The 23,459-nt window shown below is 31.8% G+C and overlaps 1 protein-coding gene across 1 annotated transcript in view; it reads right to left on the bottom strand.

Annotated features, from left to right (window-relative positions):
- Positions 1–22,075, bottom strand: part of LOC108915307 (disintegrin and metalloproteinase domain-containing protein 11) — a gene marked incomplete at its 5' end in the record, with an annotated part of 192,688 nt that extends 170,613 nt beyond the window's left edge. The window contains one exon of the mRNA XM_018721299.1: positions 21,929–22,075. Within this exon, the coding sequence (XP_018576815.1) occupies positions 21,929–22,075 (147 nt within the window). The remainder of the gene's footprint in view (positions 1–21,928) is intronic.
- Positions 22,076–23,459: the final 1,384 nt, after the last annotated feature.

Below are 23,459 nucleotides of genomic sequence, written 5' to 3'. Positions count from 1 at the left end.
ATCGCGCTGCAGTGAAAGACGAAGTGGGAGTAGTGCATATTTACTATGCAGTTTGGGCTCTGTTTAGTCTGCCCGTAACTAAGTAATAGCTGTTCATCACTTTTTTTTCTATTAAACGTAATTTGTTTATGGCTGGTGTAAAATTTTGTTACCTACGTATTGTTTCTTATATGTTTTTAAAAAATTGTAAAATCTAAAATTACGTTGTAAAAACAGACTAACTTGAAATGCTATCTAGTGAAAAATAAGTGGTGCAAGAAATATGAAACTTTAACGAAATAGTACAACATATGAACTGGATAAGATAACGGAAACTGCTGGACTCGTGTATTTTGTTTGATTGTTACTATACTTTACTAAGAAAGAAATAGGTATATTATTTTATTTTTGAAATTACCACTATTTTGTTTTTATGTTTACCGTTGCAGTAATTAAACAAAACTTGTACAGGGTGATTCACTACATCTTGACCCCCCTTTAACTTTTTTGTTTTAAGATTTATAAAAAAATGTTAAATATAAAAGTTGCACAATTTTTTATGAATTTTTCGAAAATGATAGTAGAAAAACAAATGAAGTCCAAACAAAATGGCCGCGGATGTTAACTTTGTTAAGTTAAATGGAACATCCTGTATATTTTTACATATTTGGATAGAGCGCCCCCTGTAGAGCATAACCATATAGGGTTTGTTGGGTTTATCTCTAACAATTAGCAATATACTTTTAAAAAACGAAAAGAAGTTTTTTTTATTAAGAAAATAATACATCTTGTAATTGTTAGACCTCTTTCAGGTATTTCTGCCTTTTTTTCAATTACGTAAGGATTTACAGATTAGTTATAATATATTTTGACAGCTCGGACATTGATACGGTCCAAAATGTGTATAGGTAATGTAACTAAATCTCATTAATTAGGCCGTGAGAGGTCTAATTACTCATGGACATTATATGGTAGGTCGTGACAGTGACAGATAGTAATGTCTTGATAACATTGTTATGGATTGACAGTTTGTATTATTATTTAATTAAAATAGGTTACACAGAAGTAGAAAATTATTTAGAATTAAAATAGAGTATGGAGAAGAACTTTGCTCTATTTTAATTCCTATATTTCAATTTTCTACTTCTGTGTAACCCATTTTAATTAAATAACGCGGACGGAGCTATCAAATTTTAATATATGAGAATAATACAAACTGTCAAACAATAACAATGTTGTCATGACATTTCCTGTCACTGTCACGGCCTACCATATAACATTGTCCATGAGTAATTAGGCCTCTCACGGCCTAATTAGTGAAATTACAATATCTACATGCATTTTGGACCATATCAATGTCCGATCTGTCAAAATATATTATAACTAAATCTGTAAATCCATACGTAATTGGAAAAAGGCAGAAGTGCCTGAAAAAGGTTTAACAATTACAAGATGTCTTATTTTCTTAATAAAAAACCTTCTTTTCGTTTTTTATAAGTATCTTGCTTATTGTTAGAGATAGACCTAACAAACCCTAGATGACTATGCTCTACAGGGAACGTTCTATCCAAATATGTAAAAATATACAGGGTGTCCCATTTAACTTAACAAGGTTAATATCCGCGGCCATTTTCTTTGGACTTCATTTGTTTTTCTACTATCATTTTCTAAAAATTCATAAAAACTCGTGCAACTTTTATATTTCACATTTTTTTATAACTCTTAAAACAAAAAAGTTAAAGGGGGGTCAAAATATAGTGAATCACCCTATACTTAATTCACCCTTGTTAACAATAAAAAAAGTAAATGTGAAAGATATTTTATTTTGCTTTTTTTATATACATATTTTAGTATTTAGTGCAGTTATTTATTGTATTTATATATATTTTACTTTCCCATTCTATAATGAGAATACCATTCTCAAGTATCTTACAAAATGTGTTTCAGAATGGAATGAATTATACAATGAGCATTAAAACAATATTAAACTTATGGAACTATTGAAAATAGGTTTTTGGTGCATATTTTTTATTACCATTTATGTTAAGAATTTAAGATTATAAGGACGTGTCTAATTTTAGAATTTGTATTTAAAGTAAATAATAATACACCATTAAATTTCCATTTTGTAAATACCTCGACAGATGAAATTAAATTTCGGCCCACTTGGAATTTAATTATTTCTTAAAGGATTATGAAATTATTTCTTGATTTAAGTTGAGAAAGGACTACGAATAGAACTAATATTTACCCATATTTAGTTCTAAATGTAACTGATATATTGAATAAATATTTTATTAATTTTTGTTTAAGCAAACTATCTAACTGTTCTAGAAATAATCTTATTTCAAAAGTTTTATGCCAAATAAAGAAAACGTTGGCGGGCGTCCTCTGGATAACAGCGACTCAATTAAAAACTTCAACTCGAAGTTGGAATTTTCAAAGTTTATTTATTCATTAAATAGAGAACAGGCCACTTTATCTTAAGCATTACCACGAGGAAATTCATTATTTTAGATATATAGGACCACTTTTTAAAAATACAATATATTTTCTTTAATATGAAATGTAAAATATCTTAACTTCATTATTATTGTTACTTGTTTTTTTCCCTACTATATGAAAATATAATTTTTACTTTTTATTAAGGTATTAAGCTAATTCAAACAAATCCCATCAAATGAAATCGAACAACATTCTTCGATACCAGAAATCTAAATATGCAAAAAACAGAAAAACCTCACAGACAATATTGCTAACTGTTGGTGTTACGGAAAACAAATACTCATTAAACAGTTAGTAAATAATAATTATTCAAAATAAAATGAAATGAAATGAAAATAATTAATAGGAAATCACTTAACTAATATGTTTACATTCTCAGATAATCCAATCGTTCAGAGAAACATTCTATATTCTTGCTTTCACCTTTGATAAAGTTTGATCACGTAAAAAAACAGCTACTACAAAGAAATCTGTTTGTTTCCATACTTTACTTCGGATTGCAATCTTGTTTGTGAATAAAGAATAAAAACATGTGAGAGATATTAACAGAATATATAAGTTAATTTTTTTTCCATACCACTGGCTCAACTACCCTCTGGAGAGAAGGCAATAAGTTTAGCTTCCATTTATTCTCTAAAAACATAAATAGGTACATACAGCTGCATACGTTAATAAATTACAGTAAAAAAAATATTTTTCTGTGCAGTTTGTCATTGATAAGGATGTACATAATTTTGTTTTAAAATTAGGATTGAAGGATATATAACAGTTTGTACAGATTATGTGCAAATCGAGAATAATATATTTCCTAATAATTCATACACAATGAAGAAACATATGTCCCACTAACTATATTCGTTTTCGAATTATGACTATTGCATTCAATGAAAGTAAGTTACTTTTTATATATGGTAATGTCAATATTTTATAAAGATATTTTCAAAAAATAAATACCCCCAATTTATATTATTTAGTAAATAAATTGATGGATATATTATACTTTACATTTTAATTTATTATCGCACATCAAATACATATTATTATTAATTATATAGAATAAATTTTGGCAATTTATACTAGCCTATTATTTAAAACGATCTAGAAATAGATACTACAAATGCAACAATAGTATTCTTAGTAATAAATGAAGCTGTTTTAGATTGTAATTTGTTTCTGCGATGTTGAGATACAAACAAGCGAGTCTTCTTTAAATTGGAATGAAATTTATGGGTTAATTTTGTTCAGCTCCCACTAGACACTATAATCTCACTATAATCGCAGTAAAGTGTAAATTAAAAATATATGAGATTCATGACTCAGTTCTTTGTACCTACACAATTGAATTTATACCGCGCCAGATATGAAACTAAAATTTAATTCCTTTTGAATTCATGCATACTTTTGCTGCCGCCAAAATAATTGCACTTTGTCCTGAAGTATTATTCAACAATTTCTTATACACGTTGTTTGGAAAGTCCATGTCACAGTTTCAAAAAGTTGAGGAATGTTAGTCCAAAATTATTCGATGATCTAACTAAAGTAGTTATTGTCAAGATGCAGGTTGTTGAAATTAAAAAATAATAATTAATCTCTTTAAAGATTGATAAAATTATTGATTTAAGTAACAAATAAAAGGTAAAAAGGCAATTCTTTAAATTTGTAAAAAAATGAGTATTTTGGAAATTCGATTGGTGCACCTGCAACCTTAAAAAAAATTCAAATATGCGCACCAATGGGTTTAATGAGCTTTTCACTGCTACCTACGTTATTTTAAAATCGCATTTTTATAAAAAAATATTTTTCTTTCATAAAACTAATAGTTAAGAGTAATTTTCAATTTAACTTATCGAAAATTGATTATAAGAAATAGGAAGTAATAATAAAGTGGCAAATCCTTAACTTAAGTTTCATCAATGATTGTTAAAAGTCTTTAGAGGTGTTTAAGTAAATGTAATATTTAAAAAAACAGGAATGCAACAATAAAATACACCGATAAGAGTATCGTAAACGCAAAGGTAATATTTTTCAGGTCAAAATAATTTTCCATTACATCTATCTATTTATTGGATGAACGATAAATGGAACTATACGTTAATTAATGATTGAATTTATTTAGCTATTAACATGGTTGTAAAACATTGATTAATTAAATAAAATTCATATAAGTATAACATAAATATAATACGAGGTCTGTTCAGAAAATAACCGATATGCAGTTGGCAGCATTGCGTTGTGTATAACCTCCTCTGTAATATCATGTTCTTGAATTGTTGATATCTCATTTAGTTTTCGTGATATTGTTATTAGAGTGCAATGTGTTTAAGTGTTAGTGACGATTTTTGAAATATATGATTTTCTGGAACAACGATGCAACATAATATGCGTGAAAGCTTTCACGAATACGTTTCAATTTTTGAAACAAGATTATGGAGATGATGCTCTGGGTCGTACGCAATGTTTCGAATGGTTTTCACGATTTAAAAGTGGTCGTCAGTCAATTGAAGTTGATCCTCGACCAGGAAGGTCCTCTACTTCAACTGATGACTTCCACGTTCCGCCTATTGACTATCAAAGAAAGTGCAGAAGAGGTTAGCATCTCAGTTGGGTCATGCCATGAAATTTTGACTGAAAAATTGGACATGCATCGAGCTGCAGTAAAATTTGTTCCTCGTTTGGTGACTGAACAACAGAATGAAAATCGTGTGGATGTTTGTCGGCAACTCCTTGAACAATCCAATGACGATGTAACAAACGAAAGGTAGGTTTACAGCTAATTGAGACAAAAGATCAATCATCACAATGGATTGGCAAAGAATATCCATGCCCCAAGAAAACACGTTAGTCTCGATCCAATGTCAATGTGATGCTCATAATATTTTCGACTTTAATGGGATGGTGCATTTTGAGTTCTTGCCTCATGGTGAAACATTGAACTGTGTATACTATCGAGGTGTTTTACAACGTAAAAAGAGACCAGTGTTGTGGCGAGACAATTCATGGTTCTTACACCATGCTGAAAGGACGCCATTTTTATATTAATGATAACATCTAAGAAACTTCGTCACTGTGTAGACTTTAAAGGCCACTTCAAATTAAGCATATACAGGACTGCTTCACGAAATGGAAACATCGCTGGGAAAGTGTGAGAATAGGGGAGGGGAAATTAATAATATAGTTTAAAAATATTAAGTTCGGCAATTAGATTTAGTACATCGATAACTGGATTCTTTAACACAGCAAATGGACTATCAATAAGATAGGGATCTTGTTTATTTCCTATCTTATTTAAAATCTATTTGGACCAAGTCCTCGAATGGTGGACATGTAAGTGTAAAAGCATGGGACTTCAGGTGAGTGACGACACCCTTTATAGTGTCTATTTTGGCCAAGTAGCGATTGCAGAGGATGAAGAAGACCTGAGATATATGGTTACAAAACTACAAGAAAAGTATGAAAAGGCTGGACTGAAAATGAACTTAACTAAATGTGAAAACTTGATTATAGGAAGCGACGAATGTAACAACTTATCTTTGGATAAAATGTTGATAAAAGGCGCCGAAAAACGTAAATACCTAGAAGAGCTCTTCAACAAACAAGGGACAAGAAAGGACGAGATCCAAAAAAGAATAAATAAAGGCAGAAAAACTATTGGAGCACTCAGTTTGGTAAAAGGACATAAAGAAAAAAAACTAAAATGCGTATTTATAAAACTATTGTCCAGCGTGTCCATGATATACGGTACGGAAATATGGGATCTAAACAAAGTCAATTAAAGAAAATTAATGGCAACAGAGATGGACTGCCTCAGAAGAAGCTTCAGATGATCAAGATTAAAAAAAGTAAGAAATGAAATCATTGGACGGGATGTGAACATCGAGAGAGATATTTCGGTCGAAACAATTGACATGGTTCGGACATACAAAGAGAATGCATAAAGAAAAATATTATAATGGATACCAGAGAAGAGAGTGGAAAAGACCGAGAAGAAGTTGGAAGGAGGACGTTAATGAAGCGATGGAATCAAGAAATTTAGAGGAAAATTTGTGGTATAAGACAAGAAATTGGAAACTCGCTAAAAAAATTAAATATTAAATTTTTTTTGTCATATTATAACAACAACATCAAATGTAATACCTTGTATTTTGTTCTTTGATGGTATCTCAAATAAACCCTCTTCTGTTTAATACAGACACTGCGAAGATTAAAGTTGTTTGTGATATTTGGGATTTCCTTTGGTTTTGAAAAATTTTTCATGAGAATTCATAGAATATGAACAAAATGATACAAATACAAAAGCTTATACACTGCGAAGATTAGGTGTTACCTTACAACAATTTTTTTTGTTCGAAGGAAAAAGAAAAATGCATCAAAAGTCGATTTTGGATATGACAAAGAAATAATTTGATGTAAAGTGTATTCATTATATATCAGATTTAAAATTATCTATTTAGTTATACAAAGAAGTAGATCTTGAAATATATTGCAATATTTAAAAATTTCCCTTTCCGAGGGAAAATTACTATTCTTTTGTGGCCCAGAACTAATTCAACAGACACCCCCTATATTGTCAGGAATTAAAATTTTAATCATTACTAATTAAGAATTTTTAAATATGAAAAGAGCATAAATCCAGACCTCTATCAAAATTATTTTATATTCATAATAATGTGTACACACTTTTTATAGAACATGACATAAAAAGTTTTAGTAGGCAAAAATGTTACGTGAATGTAAGGTTCCACAAACAGTGGCTTCTTTTTGGATACGTCACTGCTACTGGATGATTGATAATTAAAACAATGTAGAAATCAACCACTCGGGTGACATTGCAAGCACACCAAAAAGGGTATTAGAGGGTTCGATGCTCGAGACATGAGGGGATTCCAGGAGTTCCCTTCTGGTCTTCGTGGAATGAGTTATGAAAGTGCCTCAGGTCTCGCCCTGCCTTATAATGGTCGGAATTTGGTAATATTTTCTTTGTAAACTATTACTGCAGTCTCCAGATAGAAATTTTATCCAAACCAGGGTCCTGTACTCTCTTACACGGAATTTGTTTGTTTTACTTCTTTTCGAACATCAATATATTATTATTTGTGTGATTCAAAGAAAACGACAGTAAACCAAGTCAAGGGGTCTAGAATGACGTTCTCTTATTAGATATCGAAAGAAACGATAATAAACATTTTCAAAAAATGGTATGTAAATTAATCATAGTTGGCTTAGAATCTATGATTTCGAGGAAGTTATATTGTCAAAATATGCATATTCTCAAGACTTGCGTAAAAAGTAAAGTAAGTAAAAAGACTTGCGTATTGTGTTAATTTTCTGTGAATCGGAGTATCCTTTAGAAAACAGGACATTACTTAATGAAGTCTTAAAAAAACGTTCTACTTACTCGTCTCTTTAATAACGAGACAGTAGTCACAGAAGTGATTCTAATATGTGTGTCTTAAGACCTTCAATTGCAAAATTAAAATACTTGCGAAAGTCTTACACGAAGATATTACGATTTAATTCAACAAGGAAAGTCATCAAAGGATTCATTTGAGACAATGAGGTAGAGTTTGAGCTAAACTTAAACAAAAAGTAATAAAACAGTGGCGAGTTAAAAGCTAGATCCCGGTTACGCACGAATGCCTTTTCTATTATTGTCAATCCCCTGGTCTCCTTTCGATAAAGTCTTATCGAGTCGTCTGTGCCCTCCGTTTCCTACTGTAGCCTATTATTCTTACGTTCTCCAGATGGTCTTTTAGATTTATGAATGCCATATATATAGACAATTAAGATTAAATAATTGATGACGAAGGAGTATATTACCTGGACCATTGGAAATGTTGAAAGGTATTTTGAATAATCATAATATTTTCTAACTCCAGGAAATTGTTTCACGAATCACACTATTTCAGAAACGTCTTAACGAACGAAATATAGGGCATTGAAGTTAGAAGAAAAAAATCACATTATCTCTGAAGATATTTGAGGCAGATAGATGAAGTTTGGACAAATAATATACTTAAAAACAATAAATAAAACAAAAAATAAATCATTCAATTGATCATTTCTGTGGTGTGTTTTATGTTCTTTTTATATGAAGAATTTTGCACTTTTAGGTAAAAATGAAAAAAATGTTTTCAGTTTAAAACGTAACCATTACTTGCTTAATAAAAGTGCCCTTTCCAAGCCAAGCCTTGAATATAAAAGACACAAATAATATACCTAGTTAAAAGTAAAACATACAAATAGAGAAAAAAAATATGACTTAAATATAAGCATCACTTATAGGGGACATAAAGATAATACATAACAATAAAAAATTATACTGATTAATTTACAAAGAAAGACACAATTACATACAGGGTGTCTCACGGTGACGGCCCATTAGAATTATTTCAGAGACTACTTCGATTTGAATTTTGATTATTTGGGATACCGGGTTTTCGGGCATGCCCTTCTCAACCAAAATAATGGCGTAACCGTTTTCGAGATATTTAATTTTTTTGAAAAAAATGGAGAGAAACAGTGACTAGCTTCAAACCATGTGTATTTTATAGTAAGAAAGATAAAGCAACAATATTTATAGGGGGGATAGCTTTTCATCCAAACTTTCAAAGTGGCTTAATTGCATACAGAAATTTAATGCCGAGTTTGGTTAACTTCAAACCTTCATAAATCGGTTTTTTTAAATGGAACACCCTGTATGTTTTTCAATATTCTGATATACAATTTTATTCTCTTTCGAACGGTATCAGGTTTCCCTATACATATCTCTTCTAGTTTTTAAGTTATCTACTAACGAGCGTTCAAATAAAAACGTGGTCGAAGTTGGCTCTGACACATTGGACGTAGGGAGTAGCTTATAGCGACCAACTTAACCTCATTTATAGCAGCTGTCAGTTTCAATAACGTTAATGACTATATAACTTTATTTTAAAGAATAATCGTGATAACAATAACAAACAATTAAAAGAGCTGCGGAAAGTGTCCCCCTCCTTGTTATAACAATAAATTAAAGCAGCTGCTGAAAGTGTCCCCCTCCTTGTTCCAAGCACTTTTCACACCTGGTCCTCGAAGAATTAAAGACATTTTCTAAGATGCTCGGGGTATTGTTAATTTCACGAATCTTGTCTATAAGTCGAGCCTGCAGATGGTTTAAATCAGGAATAGGCAGTTCAAAAATAGTGTTTTTAAGGTAAGGCCACAAAAAGAAATCACACGGCGTAATATCACATGACCTCGGTGGAAATTCATGTTCAGCATTGAGACTTATTAGTCGATTTTGGAAAACTTCCCTCAACATATTCATCGTCTCGCCTGCCGTATGTGCCCTTGCGCCATCTTGTTGAAAGTAAAATTTTGTAATTTCGTTTTCTTCCAGCTGGTTAACAAAAGGAGCGATAATTTCTTCTCTATACCTTTGCGCAGTAAGAGTACCATTAAAAAAATAGGTCCATAAATCTTCCTTCGATTGAGAGTACACCAAACTCCAATTTTTTGAGCGTGTAGAGGGCCCTCGACAAAAAAGTTATCTGGTTTTTCAGAAGACCGCATTCTCATATTCTGTGAGTTTACGTAACCACTTAAATTAAACCAGGCTTCATCAGAAAAAAAGGTGATATTATGAAGTTCACCGTAGTTGTTTAAAAACCATTCACAAAATACAGCCCGCCGCGGAAAATCAACTTCATGAAGTTCTTGCTGACAAGTTAAACGATAGGATAACAAACGCAAATCTTTTTTTAACACTGTGTGGCAGGTACCGACTGATACTCCCACCATTTGTGATAAAACACGTACAGAAGTTCTTGGCGCATTTTCCATTATTTGTTGGACATTTTCTTTTAATTCTTCAGTCCGCTTTTTAGGTCGGCCGCTTCCTTCTTTTCTTGTTACACTGCCCATTTCACGAAAAACATTAACACAACGCTGAACTGCACTTAAAAATTTTGCACTCAACAACGCCGGGAAATTGATTTTGAAATTCTATGAAACATTCCTCAATAGAATACTTCCATATTCCATCAATCTTGCGTCCATTTCTAAAGTAGGACTCTATGATAAACACTTTTTGTTCTTGAGAAAACACCATTTTAAACGCTTTTTAAAACGAAAATATTCAAATTGATAGCGGCGATATAGCGCTTTGACAGATGACGTTTAAGTTCATTTGCTATACGCTACGCCCTACGTCGAAATTTTCAGAACCAACTTGACCACGTTTTTATTTGAACGCTCGTTATTTTTTGTGTAATCACCTAAAATCATTTAATTTCTTGCGAGGATAGCTGTGGAACAAACAACTAAACTGTCACTAGTTATTTATTATTATTTATTCACAGACGTTGCAATGGGATTTTAAGCAGAACATTTAAAGTTTTTAATGATTTAGATATGTCTAAAAACTGTACATGTTCTGCTTATAATCTCATTGCAACGTCCGTGAATGAATAATAAATTTAAAATATCAGCATTTGAATATGTATTGTTTTCCATTTCTTATAAACACTAAATTAAACTGTCACTGCAAGAGACTAACAACAAATTGACAGAAGTTTGTTTTGAAGTTTTGTTAAAAATTCCACAGCTATCCTCGCAAGAATTACATGATTTTAGGCGATTACACAAAAAATAGTAGATAACTTAAATCCTAGACTGTTCGAAAGAGAATAAAATTGTTTATCAGAATACAGAAAAACATATAGGGTGTTCCATTTAAAAAAACCGACTTATGAAGGTTTGAAGTTAATTAAACTCGGCATTAAATTTCTAGCACCCTGTATGCAATTAAGCCACTTTGAAAGTATGGATGGAAAGTTTAGGGGTGTAGCTACTCCCCTATAAATATTGTTGCTTTATCTTTCTTACTATAAAATACACAGGTTTGAAGGTCGTCACTGTCTCTCCATTTTTTTGAAAAAATTAAATATCTCGAAAACGGCTCATTTTGGGAATAGGGAAACTTCATAAAAGTCCACGTAACATAACACATAGAATTCAAAATTGCAATAACATATAGGGTGTTCCATTTGAAAGAAGCAAGTTGATAGCGACTTTCAATATAACCGGAAGTGGTCCGTGGACGCCATTATTCTAGTAGATATCGAGAAGGGCATGCCCGGTATCTCAAATTTTTAGAATTCAAATCGAAGTAGTCTCTGAAATAATTCTAATGGGCCGTCACCTTGAGACACCTTGTATTTAATATTTTTTAAATGCGATTTAATATTCAAAACACTGTAATTGCAAAATAGTATATTGTGCAATAAGTGCGGTAAGTTGTCTATTGCCCACAAGAGCGGAGTTGAGTGCACGAACGAAACATATTTAGAATACCTATAGATGAAAAACCACGAGAATGTAATAAATACATAGATATTAGTGCCGGGGAAAAAATTGTATTGATGTTAAAAGTAAGAGATTTATCATAAATTGTGCCTAAGTCACGAAAAGTATCAGGCCTATTATAAAGGATGATGTTATTAATGAAATACTCATGCCTGATTGGAGAAAATTTTCTCGTGTGGGTACATTAACATTACATTTCTGAATGTTGTGAAGTTTAAATTTTTTATACTAATTTCAAATTTTATTCAAATTACATTGCAGCGGAATACATATACCAACAGCATCAACGCGCGTATAGTTTCTGCATAAAGTTATCCTTATAAAGTAAGACTTTCACGTTATCTTAATTAACTATATCGTTAATAAATATGATGAACAACAGAGACCCAAGGAAATATTGTACACACAGGAATTATTTGCAGGTGCATACAATTTAGGGCTGTTTGTACTGGTTCTAAATGTCTACAAAAACATATAAGCGGTCCATTGTTGAGATTAGTTATTGCTGCTTGCTAAAGTCAAGCACATATTTATCTGTCAAATACATTTTCACAACCGTTTTTCAAAGTAATTTTGTCGGTCAACTTCTCCTAAACTTGTGACAACATATGAAAATAATAAATTTAATAACGTTTAGTTTTATTAACTTCAAAGTTTATTTAACAATTTTGCCACTTACTCTTTTACCTACATGAACTGTCTAGGGAGATTCCTGTGAAATAACTGAAAACCTAAAAAACCTTATACTGGAAACGATCAAATCAAAAAGAGATGAAATGATATCATCCTAATAATAACAGAAAAATATTTAAAGAAAGATGTGGGGCGCATTTTTAACAAATTAATTTTGGAGAGAGGAATTATAAAGTGTGTCTAAGATAAGGATGGGATACCATTAGGATCTCAAATTAGAAAAAAGTTGTTTTTTTATACCTAACAATAAACCGTTTAGAAAGTTTTTCCTCCAATAGAAATTTTGAAAGCGTTCAAAATTATAAATGATAGCTAAAACAAGCTAAAAACCTTTTTAGATTACATGTAATTTAGAATTAAAAATGACCAGATTTTGTCATAAAAATAGCAGTGACGTATTTAAAAAAGTTAACCTGATGACGAAATGTCGGATTGCAAAAATGTTGACGCCATTGGATAGAGCGAAAAAATAAATAAAGCCAGAAAAAAAATAAATAAGGCCAGAAAAAAATAATTCCATTTTGCAAAATTTCGGGTTTTCCGAATATCTCCGGAACTAACCGGAATTTTAAAACTTTCTAAACGGCATATTGTTAGGTATAAAAAAACAACTATTTTTTTTAATTTGAGCCACCCCGTATCTCTTACCGTTTCCTTAATGCTAATGCGATCCCATCCTTATCTTGGACACACAGTATATGAGGAGCAGCTGGAAAGTTATTAACAAACAAATTAAAAGCTATTCCTAAAAAGTATGTACAATATTTATTATACGTTAAATTATTAATAAGATAGGATAGTTACTGAAAAATAAGTGGACCATGGCTCAAATAAAAATATATTTTTTTTCGATTTGCATTTATAAAACGTCCTTCAAGTATTAATAATGATATACATTTTTTTATGAATAAATTATTACTGCCATGGAACAAAACAAAGGAATTATGTTAATAATTAATAGAAAGGTAGGTAAAAGCTTAGATTATTAAATAAATGTATTCTTTCAAAAAAGATCCGTCTATTGTGTCTACATATTCGTGTTGGCCTTTGTCAAATGTGATATTAGAACAGTAACAAGAATAAAACATAATTATACATTATTTATTTGGGACTACATCATTAATTTAATGGTATCAATGTAAGGTATGTGTTTTTTAATTGAATAATATTTATATATATATAATTTTTAATTTTTTACTTTAGGTAATTATTAATTATTAACTGTTTGCTAGATATCGCTGATATAGTTCAATGCTGCTCGGACCATGGATCTCGTAGATTAGTTGTTTCCAGCAATACATCAGCAAGAATCTTGTCTATGAGGTTATAATCATTGGCATGCCTAGATTTTCCGCATCAAGGAAATTATTTGACTTCAGTTGGTAGGATTGTCAGATTTTTTTAAAGTTTATTTGAATTAGTTTAACAATCTTAAAATAAAGTAAAAGTACAAGAATTAATAATAGAATTTATATTTTTCTAAACTTCGTGTAACATTGTATCAACTTTTAAGGCTGGCGTTTTATAGGCAAGAAATCGCACTTTTACTAAGACAATGATAGAACAAGTAGATCCATCCAGGAAGTGACGAAGCGTAACGTTAAACTAGAACTTACTTTAATTTTTTGCAATGATATATCAGGGAGAACATGTAAACATCAGAAAATGTACCTATCCTCTTTTTTTCCAAAAAAATTGTAAAGATACTCAATCATTGTGATTAATGCATGTATATTAATAGTTTCCTAAAAGCATTCTGAGGGGTGCGATTATGTTTGTTTTCTGTATGTTCAACAGACGTGTAAAATTTAGGAAACGTAAGATAAATTAACGAGGTAAAAATATGCTTTTTTTTCTTATTTTGCAATGTTTATCAGTTGTCTTATACCCTGAAGAAAATTTATATAACTGGTACAGTGAGAGATATTGTTTCGAATTTGCTTAGATTTACAAAGTATGGTAGGTATATCTTAAATTTCATTGATTCTGAATGCTTACTGACACAAAGCATTACTTTGTATAGTCTTTCCGATATCAATTGAAGAACGAAGTCGGTGACAGTATGTATCAGGTTAGGTCGCTGACGCAGTAACTAGGCATTAAAATATTTGAAAAACTTGTTGCCATATTTATTTAACCATACCCATATACAGGTTCGAACTACACGTAGAGGTGGTAGAAATGTATACGCCCAGTTGAAGAATGCGAGTGCGGGCAAACGAAATCTAACACAACTGTATTGGGCTACTGGTTCACAAATTGCAGTGCAGTTCAGAATGCGGAATTTGGTTTGATTTAGGTAATTTTAATTTTTTATAGGCGCCTTCTATTGATCATTTATATTACAATTGCGAAAGGGAGAAATAATATTATTACAACATGGCATTTTGGAGACCTTTTGAAACGGAACAAAACGAAATTTACCATTAATATAATAAAATTGTTTGAGGACATAAATAATTAAAATATGTTGTTGGCCAAATGAACATATAACAGAAATTTTCTACACATTATATAATAATTATTATAATTTTTTACCTTTAGCAGAACACTTTTTTAGGGACGCCTATGAAACTCATTAAATTTGATTGCTAGGTTTTATACTTGTTCAACTGTCATTGGAAATACTATACCTATACGTCAAATAAATTTATTAGTTCTCATTAGCGACGTCATTAGCTTTTGTAAGTATACTGTCTATGAGATACTGATGAACTATTTAGCTATATGGATATCCATCTACTGACGTGTGTCCTGACTACAAAGTATTTAATATCTTAAATGTAATTGCTTTGTCATACTTCAACAGTTTAATGAATTTAGATACAAATTGCTCGTAATTGTTAAATAGCAAAATAGAAATCTATTCAGTTTTTAATTAATCAATTTAGGCACCCGCTTTTCGTTTAAGGAAATCTGGTTTTGCTCCACGTTGTACACCCCGGAGATTGACATTTGAATTGATAATAACCAGAATGTGAATTTCCTGGGAATTTTCATAATTCCGTATGTCCAGTCTGGACCTTCCTTTGGATTTAGCTCGTTAATTTCCGTTCATAACCGGCTTAAGGTTTATTATGTTGTTTTCAGTATCTTTAGTGTTGCCGTCGTTATTTATAGCACCCTTCTCGAAAAGATTCATTAAGTTTATTTTCATCGTGTATTTAGTGTGAACAACTTGCCTAATGAAATATTACATACACATTTTTATGTTTTTTGTTATTTCATTAATAAATTAACTGATGTCTAATAGCGACGTTGCACAGTGGGGACTTTATGTTTTTCAGGTCGCTAAAGTCGAATTTGCAGTAAAAAATCTTAAATTCAAGATGGCTGATACAAAATGGCCGATATATCACGTTAATTTATTGAATCTAATTGAAATTTCGAGTGCCTCTGATATTGAGGTCGCGTAAAACGTATGTAAGATCGAAGTTTGAGGTTTTTGAGGTAATTAATTATTATTAATAAAGTACGAAAGGTAAATATCTGCGATATAAGGTATGTATATGGAATGAATTCGTTATTTCGAACAAAATAATTTCTAAATACTATTGAGGCTTATTCTTGTTATAAAGCTTATTCTAATTATTTAGCGAATTCTAATACACATGAGTCATTCGCATCGTCATCACCTGTCACATAACCGTCAGAGAATGAAAATATTATCCATAGCTTCGGTGGAAAAGCTTTTCTCATTTTCATCTATCTTGCACCTTTTTAAAAAGGTTGATCTAAAATGATGATTTGCGTTTCTAAATTCTCTTGGAATTTTCCTTTCAAAAATCGAAAAATTTATTTTTTCATTCACGTAATTTTACTGGTTCCCGATCCTGTCGAGAATGATAAATTATGAATTAAAAGATCATAGATAATAAGTTCGTCTATAATTTTCTTCATTTTATTTTCGTATTCTTCTCAGCAAATCATTTCATTTGATACCCATATCATGGGGATGCACAAAAAATAACTGGTCCGCCATCTTTGGGAGTACGCCATATTGGATTTAAAATGACGTCACTTAGCTAACCATGCATTGTCATCCAAACTAAACGTGTATGCAAAATTTTAGCTCAATCGGTTGGGGAAACTGTTTTAAAATTCAGTTGCAAAATATGACCCATACTAACAAGGCAAGTTAAATAAAAGCTTGTAAAAATATGATAAATGGCACATGAAAAAGGTGCATGTTCATAAAAAAACAATTTGAATTAGAAACGCTCGTTTGGAACGCGAAGAGACACTAAAACGCTAGCTATTGTATAACTAAGGCCTCTTACAATAGTAAATCGGCCGTACAAGGAGGCACAAAAAATGACTCAGAACCCCAATCCGGAAAAATCCGGTGGTTTTCTCTTTTGATATATGAAATTGACACTCCTGTCCGCATTTTCCAACTTTCAATAGTGCAGGATCTCTTGGGATCACAACTATTTCGATAATTTACGATTGATGCGATTTGAAATCGATGGAAATTGCAAGACGTTTTTGTTGAAACAATAAAAACATGCAACTTTCGAAAAATGAGGTTCTAAATGAGCAAATGTATTCTACTTAACTCCAGGAACACCCTCTCTATTGCACACAACGATTCGTACTCTAGTAAAAATTTGCACGTATTTTAAATTCACCGCTTTTCGAGGGGTCAGTGGCAAGTGAAATATGCTAATGTGTCGCAGCATACTTCCGATAGTTGCTGTGGTCTATACACATGGGCCAGCTCTCTGTCACTTTAAAGAACTACGCAATGACTCCTTCTCTAGCATATTCTGAAGTATTAACGCAAACCAACGACTTTGAAATTTCGACTTTTGTCCAGCTTTTTCGGAATTCCGACCACTGTTCGTTGTGACAGACTTTTAGAAATTATGTTGCTCGTCCGAATAACAAATAGAAAACGAGGGTAACACTTTTTCCCAAAAGCGATTTTACAAGGACTTTTTAATCCTTCAAAACCGGACGTGAACCACAGATTCACTGCAGATACTTCAAACTTGGCAGTGTCTCGTACAGGTAAAATTAAAAAAATACTAACCAATGGGGTTGGAAACAGAAGTAGTTTGAAGAATTTTAACAGTCATTAAAGTTACCTGAAGTCGAACAAAATCTTTGTGTACAGTGGTTTTAAAGGCTTTTAGGACCCGTGTTGATATTTATGTTAACATAGTTTTCCGGTTGTTATGCTCATACCTCTATGTAAATCCCTATGCCCGCCCGGATGTTGACCCACCACCCTATTCCGCAGGTGTGGAGACACGCACAATGGTGCCGGGGATGTACATACCATTAGAGAGAAAGAGATAGTTTGGGTACCATCTTTCCCTCTCGTCCTTGTTTATTCTCGTAATATTAAAAAAAAATTAAGAGAGGGCGAAAGAGAGAGAGCACCCAAACTATCGCCCTTTCTCTCTACAGCGTCTACACTTTTTAACACGGGGAGGAGGAAGTCTTCATGTAGTATATGCTCTATACTCCAGTCGAATTAAAGTTTGAACGTAAAAAATTACTAGTATATATTTATGGGTATGGTATGGTAAAGGGTATGTAAAATGATAATATCAAAAAAGTAACTAGAAGGAAGTTATGCTAAGTGGCAAAATTATGTGTTTTTTGAAATATGAAATTTATGGAAAAAACGATCAATCCAAAGACCAATATGTGTGCCAAAGGTCGATTCGATTGACCGTGAAATTGTTGCTTCAGATATTTGTTAATTAATTTCGTTAGTTTTTTTTGCACCTAATTGTGTAATTACTAAATGTTAAATTTATAAGTTAATATCCTAGATATAAGTTCTAATTGATCCAAAGAAACGTATCGAAAATTTTCAAATAGTTGAAATTGAATAGGACGTGCAAAACAGCGTTATAAACAAATTGTCAGGGGTTAGTCAAAAGCCGCTCGGGAATTCGTTCTTTTTGCATTAAATAGAGCTTATTTTTATGGGCATTTAGAAAAAAAAAAGAGAAATCACCTACGCCTGTTTGTTCCCACGATAGCTTTTTTATAACGTTAATTAATTAATTATTGTTAATAAACTATTGGACGTTAACTTGTACTGCTTCTAGCGCTTTTATTACATTTACTATCAATGTAAAATATGAAAATGAAAGTTTAACCCTTTCTTTAATTGTATCTAAAGTCTCAGTCCGATACGATCACTAGTTAATTAACAATTAACGTTACAAAAAGGGAACAAACAGGCGTAGGCGATTTCTTTTTTTTATTACCGTAAAAATAAGCTATATTTAATGCAAAAAGAGCAAATTTCCGAGCAGCTTTTGCCTAATCCTTGGACAATTTGTTTATACAGTTAATTAAAGAAAGGGTTACACTTCTATTTTGAGGAAGTTTTACGTTGATAGTAAATGTATTAAACGCGCTAGCAGCAGTAAAAGTTAACGTTAATGAACGGCCTACATGCTGGAGAGAAAATCGATCATGGTTTAGGTGAAAATTTGTTTCTTATAAAGTTTTACACACATTCAGGCTTACCTAGTTAAAATTTATATTATATTTTATCTATACAGGGTGTCCCAGTATTTGATACAAAACAGTCGAGTACACATAAATGAGCTCAAAATGGTATCAGTTCTCCATTTAATTTATTTTCATACGGGCCTTCCTTAACAAATTACGCGCCCTCAAAGGTGAAAATTACAGTTATTTTTATTTGCAATCTCTAAACTATTAACTTCAGCATGATGCAAATTTGGTGATGGATAACATATGCGTACACCTTGTTTTTGATGTTGTAAGTGAATGTTCATTATGCCCCAGAACGCCAGGGTTAACAACCCAGAATTTTTGCATACAGGACGATCGCAATCTGCCTGGATCAAAAATAATTTCCCGAAAGAAATTGCCAACGATAATACGCTCTTGGTTCAATTCAGTAAAATTAACAGTTTAGGAAATATTTGTGCATTTATGTCACAGTGCACATCGAGCGACGCCTCCACCATGTTTAATTTTTAGTTTTTAATTGGACATAGTTACTGTGTTAGAACCGTACATATTTTTAAAATAAGAGTCTAGAATATCTTATTGACTGCTTATTGTAATTTCCACTAACAAAATTTGACAATCACAGTTTACTCAAACACAAAATAGAAAAACAAAACAAGAATAAGTTAAAGTAAGTTAAGTATTCAACTCCAAATATCGATGTCCAGGAATAGTAATTTAATAGGTCCATACGTTTTTGAGGAATGTCTGAATGAACATCGATATTTGGAGTTTTTGCAAAATAATTTACAGCCACTATTAGACGATGTTCCATTAGACAATCGAAGAAACGTTTGGTTCAAGCGGGCTCCACCCCATTTAATTGATGTACGAAATTATTTATCTATTGTGCTTAATAATAGATGGATTGGGAGACGAGGTCCTATTTCATGGCCACCACATTCTTCAGACTTTAACCCGATGGCCTCCCTGTGGGGATACCTGAAAAGTTTAGTGTACTCAACCCAGTACAGATAATGATAAGGGATGAATTGCTACAAAGAATTAATTTCGTGTACAAACAAATAACATTCGTAAACTTAGGAAGTGTGTGGCGGTGGAAGATGCCCATATTGAAAGTGTATTTTGATGGTTTTCTTCTTTTTTTAAATTATTTTTGTAACTTACTTTAACTTATTCTAGTTCTTTTTCTATTTTAAAATTTTCTTAGTGAAAATTACATTAGCAGACAGTAAGATTTTCTAGACCTTTATTTTAAAAATATGTAGATACGGTTTTAACTATATTCAATTAAAAATTAAAGACAAAAAATGATGGAGACGCCGCGCCGCCGCTCGATGTGCACTGTGACATAAAATCATAAATATTTCCTAAACTGTTAATTTTACCGAGTTGAACCACGAGGGTATTTTCCGTGGCAAAATTTTCAGGGAACTTATTTTTGATGCAGGCAGATTGTGATCGTCCTCTATGCAAAAATTCTGGGTTGTTAGCCATTGGGCATAGTTCGTCCCTGGTGTTCTGGGCATAATGAAGTTTCATTTGCATAAAAAAAAAAGTTGTACGCATGTGTTATCCTTCACCAAATTTGCATCATGCTGAAGTTAATAGTATAGAGATTGTAAATAAAAATAACTTTTTAATTTTCACCTTTGAGGTTAACGAAGGCCCATATGAAAAAAATTATATGAAGAACTAATACTATTTTGACCTCATCTATTTGTACTAGAATTTTTTGGATCAAGTACCGGGGCACCCTGTATATAGCGTGTTTAAATACTTTTAGAGGATATTTGAGTAAATACATCAAGGCACGAATAATTGATTGGCAGAAATATATTTTGCAACTTTATACATTGATTCGATGAAAACAATTTTTGGAACCATCGATAGCTTTGACTCCGTTTGCAGGTGTTGGTGTATGCTTATTTGGAAGTCGTTGTACATAAAGATATCTACGCTGTTAACTCTCAGTTTTTATCAGCTTTTTCATAAGTTATCACCATTGTTGCCTACTGTATCGACGGGCCCTTTTATGAGTAGCATATTTATTTGTACCAATTAATACACACATCACAGCTACATTGTAGTTTGACAAAAAAAAGACACACTTAAAATAAGAATTTAGAAAAAATACTACTACTACTTCACTCAAACATTTGTTCACTAATAATTTTCACAACAAAAGACATACGTTTCGGTAAGATATAGTGTGTAGGACGTAGAAGTGGACGACACGTTATTTACGGCCACATATATTCACTCCATTTTCATGAAGTCTGTAACTCGGGGAGGCTTCCAAAGGTACTCAATAAGTTTTAACAATTTTGATTATTGATGTTATTAAGGCATTCTACCTAACAATAAAAAATCCTCATCAAGATTGCAATGACCTGTATATTTTCTACAGGGACAGTTGTACGCCAATTTGAAAAGTTGTAATGGTAGCAGTCGCTGCAGGATAATTACAGTTTCAAAATCCAAGAGACTTTCCCGCTCTGCGTTTTTTTGTAGTTTAATCAAATTTGTAGGTAGTTCCCCCCCTTTTCATTTCGCACGGTAATGGTAGATAATAATTTGCATTTTTGAATACTTGAATAAATAAAAACACTTACTTATTCCTCAGAGATTTAAAGCGGCACATTGGCCATCAAAGATTAAAATTAAATCAACGATTACAATCTAACGAAAAGAAATGACATTTGTGAAAAACCCATGAACACGAAAACTGTCACATTCATGAAACAAAATTGACTGTGAGAATTAGGGCCGCAATTCTGAGCCATTAGAACCATATTTCCTGATTATATAATGAATCGGACTGTCCCATTCGACATTATTTCAGGATAACCCTAAAGCCCAAAGTTATAGCAAGCACTTTAAGCACTATCTGAAATGGTTAATGAATAACTTAGTTATTGCGTGAATGGGAAATACTGACCGAAAGGTCTCCCCCGTAGAACGGGTGTATAACGAAGGTTTCGTTCCCCACGTGGATGACCCCACTGACTCCGTTACACGTATGGAAGGCTGCCGTGGCTCCTGGGTAGTCCTGAACGGTTCCGTGATAGTAGCAGTGCTCGATGTCCTGGGGACAAAAAGTGAATTAGTGTCCGAAAAGGAATAAAATATAGGTATAACAATGATATCCCTAGAATTTAATTTGTATTATTACAACAGTGTTCTAAGCGACATGAATTTACGTATTAATGTTCATTTATTATTTTGTAACAATCACCTTATATTGAGATACATTAAATGAGAAATAACACAAATTATTAACGTAATAAATCAATTCAATAATAGAAATTACAAGTAATATTTATTAATGTCAATGATTAAATCAAATAAGTCATTAAATTAAATTAAGTGATTAAATCAAATAAGTCAAGTGATTACGTGATAAGTGATTAAATCAAATAAGTCAAACAAATATCACACCAAATAAGGTAAACAAATATCATACCAACGTTGAAGGCGGCACCGTGGGTGTTATAGGATAATGACGACCTCGGTCGATGAATATAAAAATTCAGTGAAATAAAATACATATAAGGTATGTCTTGCAGACCTAGTTAGGAACAAAAAATTTGATGTTTTGATTGAATAGGAATTAGAAATATACGTTTTGAACACCACTCCAACGATATATTACTTAATGATTCACAACTTATCCAAAAAAATTTGGGAATAGATGCGTCATGAAAAATGGAGTCAATATCGTGAAACAAAATTTTTGTAAAATCCTTATAGTTTCCTAGAAAAAATATTAAAGTCGTAGTATTATTTACAACCCTTACATCGCTAGGCTACTGTAGTCTCTAGCGTCATTGACATGGCCCGAGATGAATCCGAAAACTGAAATTTGATTTTAGTAGTAACGTTTTTGAGATTAATTTTCAAGTGTCAAAAATGGCTTAAGTATGTAGCAACTCTGTATGGATATCGTTTTAACTTATGATGAAGCAAGACATTTGTGTTATTTTGTAGAAACTGGGTAAAACGGGTTCTAATGTGTTTACACGTCGGTGGGCAAAATTTTGAACAGTTGTTGAAACCTCAGGTATATCAAATTATTTCATTAATTAAAACGGGTAAAAGCAGTTGGATTTGCTGATATAAAATTTTATTTATTTCTTTCCTTGGGAAAGGAATTCTTTAAATTTTTTGTCCGTTCTTTTTTTATTACACTTTGCCGACGAGCCGGTTGCCCGACTTCATGCTTTGCCTTGCGCTAGGTCAGGTTTTACAGTGGACCAGTTTCCAGTGCCGTGCAGAAGTGTATTTTTAAATCATTTTCGAACTGTTTTTTTTTATTTCTTTACAAAATTGTATTTGTGAGTTTTTTTGGATAAGTTCTGAATCACCTTGTATACGTGTACATATATAAAATTAAATAAGTAGTAACACTAAATATTGAGAATATTTTAAAATAACAATTAATATATAAAAGTAGATAAACTATGCCGATT

Source organism: Anoplophora glabripennis, unplaced genomic scaffold (assembly GCF_000390285.2).
Source record: "Anoplophora glabripennis isolate ALB-LARVAE unplaced genomic scaffold, Agla_2.0 scaffold774, whole genome shotgun sequence".
NCBI lineage: Eukaryota > Metazoa > Arthropoda > Insecta > Coleoptera > Cerambycidae > Anoplophora > Anoplophora glabripennis.
Note: the sequence above shows the minus strand (reverse complement) of the source record. Positions and strands in the feature narration are given on the sequence as shown.